The sequence below is a fragment of the Rhea pennata genome, chromosome 15, assembly GCF_028389875.1.
Source record: "Rhea pennata isolate bPtePen1 chromosome 15, bPtePen1.pri, whole genome shotgun sequence".
In the NCBI taxonomy this organism is placed as follows: Eukaryota; Metazoa; Chordata; class Aves; order Rheiformes; family Rheidae; genus Rhea; species Rhea pennata.
The window spans coordinates 14,019,178-14,032,513 of record NC_084677.1 but is presented as its reverse complement, the minus strand read 5'-3'; the positions used below and the strand labels follow the sequence as shown (position 1 = coordinate 14,032,513).

The following is a 13,336-nucleotide window of genomic DNA, read 5'->3' as shown; positions in this document are numbered from 1 at the left end:
GCTATTGCTTTCCTTGATGTAGGGTTTAAACCTGCATTTTTGCCCAGGGTGCCAGACTATGACAAATAAGAACTAGAAGATGGTAATGAATAAACATGGTGAGAGTTTCAGCTGTAATCTGCCATCAGGTCCATCTGTTACTTCTTCCCCCACAAGCCTTGCAAATTCAATGATTTAGGAGCAGGCATGCTCCATATCCTGTCCCACCCCGCAGTCACATATCTAAGGCCTAATTGGCTGGTTGTAATTAAGCTTATCATGATTGGTCTTTTGAGCCATTATTGGTCACAGGATCTTCTTGTTCAGTTCTTTAGCCTTTCATCCTTTCTGCTCATGATGAGACTTCCAGAAGCGTACCAAAATCACATGCTAGTGTCTGCTGTGTCACAAAATGACAGTTTCTGCAGTGAGATGTGCCTCACAGGCATCACATGTAATCTGTTAATTTAACTGTTCCCAACCTGTCTTCCGCAATTTGCACTCACTGCCCATCTCTTGCAAAACTAGCCACCCAGCTCCCAAAAGAGGAGGGTTGTTTTCCAGCTGGTAGCTAGAGAGTCCTGAAGTCTGCATGACTTATTTGCACTGAGTCGTATGTGTGCACTTCAACTCGGGCTAGTGTTGATTTTTTCCTGCTTATTTGTTCTAATCTGGAGAAGGGAAAACAGAAGTTGCTGGCAGGACTGTGATGCAGAAGCAGCTAAGCAGAAGAATGGCGCATGTCTGAGATGACTCAGTGAACAGTGAAAGCTCCAACAAGTCTTGCTGTTGGTGAGCAGTAGCCCACTCTGGAAGAGCAGTTACTTATCTCCCAGGCAACACAGCAGCTTGCAAAAGGTTGCCATCAGAATTCACCACGCTTCCATTCACCCCTTGTCAATGCACGATCTTCTCTTACAGATCTCGTGCTCATAGCTGCAGTTCACAAGTGGACTATCTCCTTACTTTGGGAACCAAGCCATCTTAAAGCCCACACAGATGATCTTATCCCATTTCTCTTGTAGTTACTTCCTTGTTATGTTCCAGAAGTTCATGTCCTCAGTTCACTGCTCCTCCTCTTGCTTGCCGCTCTCCTCCCAGTAAGAGAGTTGGAGAGGAATTTAATAAGGAACTTTACCGATTAGTGTAGTTAATTCCCTTTTTAGATTAGGGATTCTTCTGCTGTGGGTTCTTTGCCAGTCCCTAGTATTTCCCTCACATTGTCTGCTTCTGGCTCTCCTGGGAGAGTGATTTGGGACCTGGTTTGAGTAGCACCTACTCTTCCCTTTGCTCCAAGTTACCATGCTCACAGGTGTCCAGGCAGACCAAAATCATAACAACTGCCTCTGAGTGGCAGGGCCATAAAGAACTATAGGGCGGTTATTTGGCTAAGAAGTCAGAACTTTAGTAACACCCAGTCCCTAGCATTATTGGCTACAGCTGCAGAGTCATTTTAGAGAAAGGAAGAGATTTTTCTCTTCTTAATTTATGTCTACCCTGCATATGGCTTCTATGGAGTCACTAATGTTACAGACAGATGGGTTGGCATTTTACTAGACAGAACACATGGGCTAGATGCTGTTAATGCTTGTTAGCTACTCACTCTGTAGCTTGACCAGTCCAACGTGGTCGCCTCACAGATGGTTGGAAAGCTGCAACCTGGGCGCTGTAGTGGTCCGGCTCTGCAGTACTTTGTTGCGACAGCAGTGGTGATAGCATGCGTTTGGCTGCTGTTTCTGAAGCACTTGGTTGTAGGTCAGAGAAATTATACTTGTGGTTGGGGGATCAGTGCGTCCCTGCGTGTGCAAGAAAGATGTTGGTTTGTGAAGATCTTGAGCCATTTAACAAGGTGTTTGCTTTAAAGACTTAATTTCGTATTCTGAATTTTTATCATATGGGGTTAGAAAAATTCTGTGAGCCCAGCACCTTGCTCCCTTCTATATTCCTTTTTGGTTGATGTTTATAAAGGCCTGCATTTGTCTTCAGTTTTCTTTAGTTTAGGGTGGCCATCTCATGCGATTTCCCTTTCTCAGTAAAATGAATAGTCTGCTGTGATTTACTCTCACTAGTCTTGTATTCAGCTGAACCATCTCTAGGTATCACCTCAACAAATCTCTGCAGGGTGAATCCTCCTTGATACTTGGATTGGAGATCCCCAGCAGAACATGCAGATGCAGAAGCAGACGTCGGAGGTGAATTGTATATGTTACCCTCTTCCCTCTTTGTCAATATTGATGTACAATTTACTGCATAATGACACGAGGCACAGAGTGCATCCTACAGATGAGACAGGGAATTTTAGTTTCAGTACTAGTCCTTTAAAACTCTGAAAGCAGTCTTGGAAAACACATGGGTATTAATCCAGACTGAGCAGTAGTTCTTCTACCCCATGATTTAAGTTGGATATATTTGTCTCTCTCTGTCCTAAACTGCTGAGTAGCATTAATGCACCCTGATAATAACTGTCACATTTTACCCTGGGGTTTGCTCCTCAGTGATAGGTGAATTCACAGCAGTTCAAAGACCTGTCATTCAGGAAGAAAAACTATATAGGAATATTCAGATATAAAATAGTAATAGTATGAATCAAAAAATATTCTTCCTTTATTTTAAAGCCTTTGATCTTTCTTTTATGGCATCACATTTGACAGTGTAAAGGGCAGTAACCTGTAGGAGAAGCCTTGTGAGAGACGACTTGCTCCCTCCAGTGCTCGCTGCACTCTCCCCTGGGATTAATACCAATTGCTTTCCCCACATCGAGAGAGGTGGAGGTACTTCAGCACATGGCAATGCTTCCTTTTACATTTTCGGTTGTTTACATCTCTTGGGGCTGGTGCAGGAGAGCTCACGTACATCAAAACATGTAGCTGTATGGAGAAACTCACTGCTATGCAATGCTCCCCGCTCCGTGTTTCTGTGGTACTGAGTTGATGCAATAGCCAAAACCCTATCGTTTTTATCACTCGTGTATATAGTGCCTGGGTCATGTTTTGGATTAAGATGGAAGTATATAAGCTGACCTCTTGTGCTAAAGACATTGTGGGACTGTGTTTCATCTCAATGTTGAATAATAAGAAAGAAAAGGGAAGTGTTTGCTATAAATCTCAGTGCACGCAGGGCTGTTTCTCACCTATCCCACCCCAGCTTTCAATTTTCTTCTTGGCATTGCCAGGTGCTCTCTTTTCTTTGCTCAGCAGCTAAAAGCAGCTTTTTCATTACATTTCCTGGAAGGCCCTTTACAGGCATCCATCCCTCTCTGCCTCATAAATTCAGTTTATATAGCAAGCTGGCAACACGGAGGTCAGAGGTCTTGGCAAGAAGCAATTATTATAAAGAAGTACTCTTCCTCTTTTGAGTTACAAAGAGGATGTTATAGGGGAAAAATTTTAGCTAGAGACAAGGAGTGGTCATTTGTGAAAGGTAGGTTGCTTGACTGATGAAGAACTGCACATGCTGTTAGGGCTATGTTGGGATGGTGTCACGTCAGCCTCAGCAGTATGGTATCATTGGCCAGCAGAAACCTACCAGCTACCACAAAAAAGAAAGAAGGAAACGAGTAAACAGTTTGTTAAATAACCTCATAAATATTGCCAGCCGTAAGCGCATCTTGTGGTGCAATTTGTTTTTTTTTGTTTTTTAATATTTCTATAATTTTAAATGAACAGCCTCTAATTAAAGTGATTTAGTGGCTACCTGGGGACCTGGTATTTGAGCAGTGTGTGATACTTAGGAGAGATTGATTGGTGAGGCGTAATTCAACTGGGGCGTTTTGATAATGATATCATCACCCGAGAGAGCCAAGTTTGAGCAATTACAGAGACTTCAGAACCTCCTCTTTGGATTGTTGTAACTTCAGCAGGCGGTTTCCATGTGCGTGCACACACACACACACAAAACCTTTTTGTTTCTCTGTCCGTCACACTCTGCATAGCCCTTGCGGTACAGCAGTGAAGAAGACAGACGCTTATTCTAGGTAGGTAATGACACATACTAATGCCAGTCTGGTGATAGGTGTTAGAAAGTGGTGGCACGTAGGGATCAAACTTCTCTTCCACCTTGCTGCTGATTGCCTAGAAGCAAATGCCTGGCGTCTCCCTGCAGGAGCGATTGATTTGGGTGCTCTTCGCTGGGCGCTCGAGTTCTGCGAGTTTTTGGTTGGCCGCGTGTTCGGGAGGCCCCTTGGTGGGGGTGCGTTGTGAGCAGCCCGTTGGGTACGCACGAGCGCGCTGACTTACCAGCTTTGCTTTCGAGACTGTTCCCTTCGCTGCGCACCAGAGCCCGCGAAGAGGCTGCAGGCCCTCTCTGCGGCTATATTTTGGCTCTCCTCTTCTGACAGCCGCGTGTAGACAAGACGGCCTTTGACATTTAGAAAAATCTCAGCGTCTAAAGCAAGAGGCAGAAACAAAAAGATTTTCTTTCTAAAGGTCAGAGCAGGCGGCTTCTTAAAAAATATTTTCAAATTGGTTTGTTGGACTGTGACAGGATTTACACATACTAATGGGTGGTGAGGCAAGCGGGAGGCCCCACAGTGGGTGCACTGGGGAGGCCATCAGGGAGGCAGGGACCATCAGGAACACAAGGGTGCCCAGCTCACTCGACAGGAGATGTGCTGTGGCACAGATGATGGTCCCACTGTGGAGTTCTTGTGAGATGATTTGGTACAGCAGACCGTGAGGACTTTTCCTGACAGGGAGAAGTTTTGGGGAAGAGGGAGTGACTGTCGTTTGTGAAGAGTGGCTCTGAGGGACTTGGGTGGTGAAAACAAATTGCAAAAAGGATTGATCTTGTGAGGAGATTTGCATAACATCCTAGCAGGCAGCACCAAAGGCTCTGAGTAGGGCTTGGGAACACCATGAGGACAAGGGAAATGTCAGTAAGAGAGCTGGGGTTTGGAGAGGTGCGTGCAACCACAGCAGAGCTGTAACGCCAGAGGAGGCCAGTGAGCTGAATGGGGCAAGAGAAGCTCTTCCTGGCATCTCAACCATATTGCTCCATCCCTTGGCATGCACAGGGTTATTTCCCCAGTGTATTCAGAGCAGTTGTGCATATGGACATCGTTGCGCAGAAAGTGATTTGTGAAATAAGCAGAGCAGAGCTTCTCAGCAGACAAGATGGAGCCTCCACAATACCTTCATTGGGTAAATGTCACTGTGCAGTGACTCACTTGTTTGTTTTGACCCCTAATACATCATAGCCTCAAAAAGTATCATCTACTGCAGAGTATGGCAGAGCTTCATCTGCAAAAGGAAAGCTTCTGAGTGCGAAAGGGTGGAAAGGCACACAGGCAACTCTGCCCAGGGCTTAGACTTAACCGTTTATTGCTGTGAGGAGGTGTTCAAAATGAAGTTCCCAAGCTGAGCCTGCTGCTTTAAAGTAACACTGGACTTGATACAAAGCACTGCTGTCACTTTTGTCAGCTTACCGAAAAATCATGTGGGAACTCCAACTCCAGCACTTTGATGTGTATGTTTGAATATGAAGGAGAACTATGTGGATCGTATGCCTAAATATAGTAGTGCTTTCTCCATGTGGAAATCTGCAGTGGAATATCCCCGCTTAATGGTGACTTCTCAAAATCTGTTGAATACTGAAGCCCTCTTTTTCTTTTTTCCATGTTTCTCCCCCATGTTTCTTCATGATAACACATCCCTATGGAAGCTTTCTCTTTGGAGCAACCCAGCACCCTCTTCTCACTCTTCTTTCAGAGTCTGAAGGCCTACAAGACATTGAGTCATGTGCTGAAGTAGTATCTTTCAGAAAGGATCCTAAAAGCTTTGGATGACTAAATTAACTTTGGTTCACTCCACTAAATTCATTCCAGTTTATAGCTGATGACATTTTTGGAGACAGAGTGAGGTCATTCTTTTTTTTTTCTTTCTTTCTTTTTCCTTTTTTTTTCTAGCTACCAAAATATATCAGAAAGAAGAAGAAAAGGGTGCACAGAAACTTTAAGAATTAGTGTCTCTAGAGTATAGTGCACTACTGAACTGTATATTTTCTTGTAAATGACGAAAAGAGGCAATCAAAGTTTTGATATAGCTACCTCTCAGCTGATGGAACAAGCAGTGAATAAAATTCTGGGACTGGCTTTCAGAGAGTGTTTCAATGCAATAACAGCATGGGTGCAAAGACAATCTCAGCTTCAAAGCAAAATCAATGCTTGAGTTGTATCAGAGCACCAGCATTTGAGAGCACCTTCTCTACAGTTCGTGCATTGCTGCATTGCTAGCCTGGTCCTGTCAGCTTTGAGTCCTTCCCTTCGTGAGGACACTTGGTAGTGCCCGTTGCTCCTATGCATCTTCAGCATTGATTGCTCTAACCCCTTTCTGAGGTGGTCGCTGTTGGAGGAATGGGCTTGCTTTTCTACCATACTAGTGGTTATTTGAGAGAGTTGCATGTTGCCAATGCAACATGAACCTAGATATCTATGTACTTCGTCCCATTCCTAAAATACAGACATTTTGATTGTCTTAGCAGTCACTGAGAAAGAGAGCAAGGGGAGCCTCTCTGCTGCACCCCTTCTCTACTCTGGTCGTTTCCTTACACAGGATAAACTGCAGTTAACAGAAAATGCACCCAGCATTTGGCAGCAGATGCGCTGAGCAGAAAAAGAAGCAGATTGAAAGTTTATCTGGTGACTGAGGCTCCAGCTTCCACAACAAGTGCTTCATCTCTTGGGTGTGCATCTTCCATGATTAATTTTTTAGTTTTATATCTCAACCTTCATCTGCTGCACAGAGGGATACACAGAGCAGAAAAAGTGGCAGCGGCACCCCAGTTCCCAGGTACCTGGCTGGCAAAGAACTATATGTGCAGTTTTAGCTATAATGCAAGTCTTTGCCTGCCAAATATAGATGTGTGTGTGTGTATATATATATATATATGTATGTATGTATATATGTATATATAAACACTGTAAAGGTGCGAATAATTTACCAATTTCTTGAGTTAAAAGGAAGATTTATGATGTTTCCTTCTGTCAGGTGGCAGCTGATCTTGATTCTTGTGGAAAAGCAATTGTACTAAAGGCTCCTTTCTCTGAGCAGATCTAGGAGCAGCTGCTGTGGGTTTATGTTGCCATGTGGTAAATAGACCTGTCTTCTTCATGTGGCACAACGCAGTGAAATCGGCTCGCCGATGTGATTGCTCTATAGGGTAGCACAGCCTATAAGCACGAAACAGGGTGTCACCCTTGAAATCTGTAGCAGTTGCACACATCCACCAGCAAAAGCAGGCATGGGGTAACATTGGGCCAAGATTGATTTCCATTGCCTTTCTAGGAAAGGTCCTGATAGGCCTTAAATCAGACTGAATTGGCAACAGAGCTTAGCCAAAGCTGGGAATCTCTTCCCTTTTGTGAGTATTTTTGTGAGATTTGAGTAAAATATGGCTGAGACCTGAGTGTCAGTAATTTAGCATACCAGTCTGATTTTTCCATGAATGAGAAGATCCAGGTCTGTGAGACAGTATTCTCGTCCTGCCTGACTTCAGGATCCTGGTCTGCCCTTTAGTCAGGGAAATTCTGGAGGGGATATTGCATCTCACATTAACCACTGTGCTTAGCTGGCTAACTTAGCTCAGAGCGTGATGTTGGTCCCCACACTGTCTCTTGTTGCAGCCCTGTGTGCATTGCCTCCAGGGAGGATAGAGGACTCTCAGGCTCAGCCTTTCCTTTGACCTTATGTATTCAGTGCCCCTCCAAGTCTTGTTTTTTTTTTCTTTGACAGTTGCCTTTGAAAGCAACAACACACAATAACCACATAGGTTTGAGTAAGACATTTTAATAGTGTTGGGCCAAGAGTAGCCAGAACTGGTTTTGAATATGCTCTGGTCTTTCTTGACCTTTTCCTGCTCACTGGTTTTCCCTGTGGGTCCGAGTGATGCTGGATTGGGTCCCTCATCTGGGCATTTTATACTTGAATGAGCCTGGGGGATGTTCAGCTTTGACTGGACTTCGATTCTCGGGGTACATTGCTGGGGTGAATGGAGATTGCCTTGCATAGAGTGTGTTCCTGTGAATAGCTGGTACATGCTCTCAGCTATGCCTCTGTTTTTAGTAGAGGTTGTGCCCAGGAATTTTCTTTGAGGATTGGGATATTTTTTTAATTAAAAAAATGATTAAAAGCAAGAGTGGAGGGAGTCTTGGGTATGAGCAGTGAGGAGGATGACTTGAATGCCCTGATAGCTTTAAACTGCTGGAAATTTCAGCTTTGTAGCTTTCATAATTGCAGTTTTTAAAGCTGATGTCACTGGAATGCTCTGCACTGATCCAAAATGGCATGAAACAACTGGCACCCAGGCAGCAAGCAAGTAGATTTTGTTCAACAGAGCATCCCCTTCGGGGTCTTCTGCCTCCTCTTTCCTGCCCACCGATGCATGTCTCCTCCCCTGCCATGGTCCCTGCTCTCTCCAGCTCCCACAGTACCTCTCCTGGCTCTTTCCTCTCTGCCTGCAGCTTATTTAATGTCCCAGGTATGGGGCAGACTTGCTTTTGAAAAAACATTATGTGAATTAATGGGAATGTATTGCTATTCTTATAATCACTTTATTTGTAAAGTACATGCTGCATGGGTACTTTTACTGTTGAACTCAATAACAGCTGTAAATATGTCTATCTATCTGTATCCCAGTCTATCCTACATTATGAGCAGATGGGTTAAAAAGAAAAAAACAGTAAAAACAGACAATAAGAACAGTAACAATGATAGTCGTTTTAAAACACTCCCCAAAAATGCAAGTTTCTAAAGGTTTTTTTTGTTTGTTTTTTGTTTTGTTTTTTTTAAGCAGTGTGAGACTAAATGAGCTGAACTGCAAGTTTCCATCCTCAGAGTTAACATTTAAATATTTTCCTGGCAGAGAAAGAATTGCTTGCTCTCCTTGTTCTTGTCAGGGAAGAGAACTGAAGAAACCTGGGTGAGATGTCTTCTGTGGATGCCCCTTCTGACTGTTCCTGGTGAGAGGGAGCCCAAGCAGGAAGGTGTTGCTTCTCTTGCTTGTCAGACAACCAAGAGAAACCACAGTCCTGTTGAACACAGTAAGGAATAACAGTCCTCTAAAAAGCACATATTTCTTCATGTAACTTCACCAAACATTATTATTCTGCCTCTGCTGAAGGATGAAACTGCAGTTATGAAGAATAGTTAAGAGAAAAGACCATTAATCTCTCAAAAAAGAAATTATTCAAATGTTGTCTTCACCCAATACAACCGTCAGCTCAAAGTAGACAAGAAGTTTAAAACATTTTAAGTTCTGTTTCTGAGATCATAAGACACACACAAATGGTCTGGCAGTGGAAGCTACATTTCTTAAGGAACTTACTTTAATTAGTTAAACTAGTAAACCAATTAATGGATTTACTTGTAAATTCTTAGAAAATTAGTTTTGTGCCCAAAGAGTGTTTTAATTCTAAAAAGGCGGCAGTGTCTTTCATACAGAGATTAAATTTGTGTTTCAGGTGAATTCAGTTCACCGTTGACTCTGAAGACACAAGTGATGCATTCATAATACTTGGACCTTCATCCTAAACTTGTGTTTCTCATCAGCTCAATCCAGGACAAATTTGCAAAACAAAACCTGTGCTGCTTTGACAGCACCTAGCCCATATACTAATTTGCAACTGTTCTAGAGCTTCACATTGTGCCTAACCTTTAAGATAGATTGCAGATGTACACTCCTTGCTGTGCCATCAAACTAGTTTCCTAGTGATCTGCCATTTCTTCCCTTTTCCTGGTTAGACTCTTTAATCTGAGCCTGTGGCACAAGGGATGTGCAGAAAGCAAGTAGGGTAGCTCCACTAAGGGACTGATTAAGGCACCAAGCATCTTTTGGAGTTGCTGAAAAAGAACTAAGCTGAAGTGGAGGAGAATCTAAACTAATGTTAATTTACTTTTCCTCTCTGAAATCCTGTTTAGATTTTCTCCCTGGCTCAGGGGTGACAGGGACATCCTTGGTACCTTGTACTCTTTGCAGTCAGAAGTGACACATACATGAAAAGTTCATAATCAGATGTGTCCAGATTCTTGGAAACGTGAAATCGGAAACAAGCAGGTTCCCTGGGGCCCTTGGCGAGTAACACTTCACTTCTCTCCTAGCGGGTAAAGCCATGTCTTCCTTTCCCATGGAAATCCTCAGCTCTGGGTGTTTTGATAGGATGGGAGCCTGCCCCACTCCTGCTCCCCACAGGAGCCCTCATGGTGCCCCAGCTGAGCTTCAGGGAGAAGTGGTGGTACAGAACAGTTAGGAGTGGGAGTGTTTTGAAGAGGGAAATGGCAGGGGAAAGAATTAGCATTTCCGCTGTGTTGTTTTTGATGTTTACTAATAAACAAGCAGCTTTTGTGCCTCCGGGGCCAGGAAAGGCTCCAAGCTTTCCGTACATCTCTTTCATTTAGCTTTTTTCTTTTTTTTTTTTTTTTTTTGCTTGTTTTATGTGTTACAGGAGATTTGTAATGTCTTCCCACATGTTGAGTTTCCTTATTTTCATGTTAGCATCTCTGGAATAATTCTTCTGGAGCTCTTGGATATGCGCTACCAGGCTGATTTAAACATCTTGATACGCTTTAGGGATGTGGAGTGAATCAGCAGCTCATTCAAAAGGAGTCATGTCAGTTGGGAACACATCCACTTCCTCCTTCAGGAATAGGAAGGACTTCAGGGATAAGTGTTCCTTAGTGTCATAGAAAGAAAGCTCTTTGGTATAGTTCCTGCCTCCCAAGCCCTGGTGGGTGATGGAGTCCCCAGTGTGGGCATCGTGGCTCTGCACTGGCTGCTCTGCTGCAGGTGGTGTGAGCCTGGCTTTTGCTCAGGCTGTTTCCAAGATGCTCAAACCATTCTTTTCCCTACTGTGCCATTTGTTATTTAGGGAGGCTCGTGTAGGGGTTCCTGTGCAGAGATTTTGGAAAAGTAGAACTCAATAATGGCCCAATTAAGTTGTGTGTCGAACACCTGCTCTGCAGCAGATAACATTTCCTTGATTACAGGCAGATCCTCACTGAAGAAGCCTTCAGAGCCATGGTGCTAGTTCTCTGCGTTGTGGAAAGTGAATTAAAACCCTGTGGTATTAATGGGTTTGTTCTTCTTCCCCCTTAGGCCTGCAGCTCCTCTAGTGGAAAAATGCAGCTTCTGGAAACTGAGTTCTCTCGAACCATCCGGGAGCTCATTGAACTCCACTTGCTTCGCCAGGACAGCATCCCAGCATTCCTCAGTGCCCTTACACTCGACCTCTTCAGCCGCCAGACCATTGCTTAGCTTGTACCAGTCCCACCAACACTCACCAACCAGGCAAGGAGCACCCCTGGACAGGATAGTGACTCACCCCTGGTGTTCATAAGGTAGTGAGTTCCCTTCCCATCCTTAATCCATGGCATTTGGTTGGTTTTGGTTTTTGGGAAACTCCTTCTCCCCTCTTCTTCTATATTGATTCCCTAACCTGCTTCCTCCTGCTCCTCTGAAAAACTTCATTTCCCTCATGTGGAAGGGAAATCTAGATCTCTCCCAGGGCTATCCTCTGCCAAACCCCACATATGAACTGTAAAATGTGTTTAAACTCCCCAAACTCTCTTACCATCTCTCTGGGAGGTAGGTGGGAATGCTGGTTTGATAAGCCACAACATTGCTATTCACAACTTTTCCCAAGAGGATCCCCAAAATAAGAGCCTCAGCAGACAAACACACGTGGGTGTTGAGGAAGGCTGGTGCTCCCTGGCCACACAGCTAGTGAATAGTCTGCTCCTAACAGGAGCTAAGAGGTTGGTCCCTGAAGATAGGGCATTGGTGAAGGATCAGAGTCATGAGTTAGCAGGTTAATTTCAAATACCTCCTGCTATTGCAAATGGCTCATCACTCAGTAGTGTTGAAATTATTTTCAAATTATCTAATTACATGAGTCTCAGCTCCAGAATGCCAGCTCCTAGTCTGCCATCACTCAGCAGAGAAGCACAAGTATAAATGGACTTTTGAAGACCATGTACCTGCATTGACACTTCTCTGTCTCATGGTGTGCTACGATGTCACTGACGTGCTTTTTGTTCCTTGACAAGACTCTCGGGCAGTTGGTTATCTCAGGAGTGCAGATGGTGGGAGGGATCTCCTCAAGGTGTATTGCACTGTACTGCTGGTTTTAACCTGCTGCCTGTGGGCAGGATGTGCGTATCTGCCACCTTGCTGGGGGTGTCGTCTCTCCTTTGGAAGGGATGTGGAGGATGGAACACCCCCTGAAGTCAAACATTTTGTGTTGCAGTGGAGATACATCTTTTATCCTAAGAATAAAGTGTCACTTCCTAATCTGAGTGTATGACTTCTTTATTTACACTCAGCTACTGGAGAGAGCCCAGCGTAGGGCTACGAAGATGATCAGAGGACTGGAGCACCTGCCCTAGGAGGAACAGCTGCGAGAGTTGGGCCTGTTTAGCCTGGAAAAGAGAGGACTGAGGGGGGATCTTATCAATGTGTATAAGTATCTGAAGGGAGGGTGTCAAGGGGATGGGGCTAAACTCTTTTCAGTTGTCCCGTGTGAAAGGACAAGAGGCAATGGGCAAAAACTGAACCACAGGAAGTTCCACATGAACATGAGGAGGAATTTCTTCACTGTGCAAGTGACAGGGCACTGGACCAGGTTGCCCAGAGAGGTTGTGGAGTCTCCTTCTCTGGAGATATTCAAACCCCGCCTGGATGCAACCCTGTCTAACATGCTCTAGGTGACCCTGCTTGAGCAGGGAGGTTGGACTAGATGATCTCCAGAGGTCTCTTCCAACCTTACCTATTCTGTGATTTGGGATGTACACTGTGCTGCCTCTGTGCTCTCCATGTATAAAGTGTGATAATGAACCACCCATCAATGGTCCGAGGCTGGTAGTGCTTTGAGACTGGAGGACATCATTACCTTATTTTTTCCAGACGTGTCTCATTCATGCTGTAAATCAATTAGTTTGTTATGAGCTTTTGTGTTCATTGGTTTCCTCTTGATATCACCAAGAACCTACTTCTAAGCTTGGAGAAAAGGCTAGAAAGTTAGCTTAGAAGCTCACAGTGGCTGCCGGCCACTCTTAGTGGAGTCACTTTGGGATTCATCAGTATATATACAGGCATGGAAAATAGCTGCTGTAGACCCAACTGATCAGAAGTGGTGGGACAAGCATGTGCTCTGGGGAGGCTGTAAGCCCCATCTTCCCAGCTCCTCCTCTCTGCAGGGGTTTGCAAGGAAGTGTTGCTATTTGAATGAAAGGCAACAGTAAAAGTTTGGCATTTTCTCTTCTGCTTGAAGAAGTTGTGGTGGAAGATGAATTGCCTGGCATGCTGTGGCAGGGGAATGCTGCCTGATTCATATGCGCAACATGGCACTGCAAGTCGCCTTCCTCAGTCA

General features: G+C 44.4%; 1 protein-coding gene across 3 annotated transcripts in view; it reads left to right on the top strand.

Moving 5' to 3' along the window:
• The window catches only part of MAD1L1 (mitotic arrest deficient 1 like 1), a 362,358-nt gene extending 350,100 nt beyond the window's left edge, over nucleotides 1–12,258 (top strand). For all 3 annotated transcript variants that reach the window (XM_062587950.1, XM_062587949.1, XM_062587951.1), the window contains one exon: nucleotides 11,065–12,258. In XM_062587950.1, the coding sequence (XP_062443934.1) occupies nucleotides 11,065–11,223 (159 nt within the window). In that variant the 3' untranslated portion in view covers nucleotides 11,224–12,258. The remainder of the gene's footprint in view (nucleotides 1–11,064) is intronic.
• Nucleotides 12,259–13,336: the final 1,078 nt, after the last annotated feature.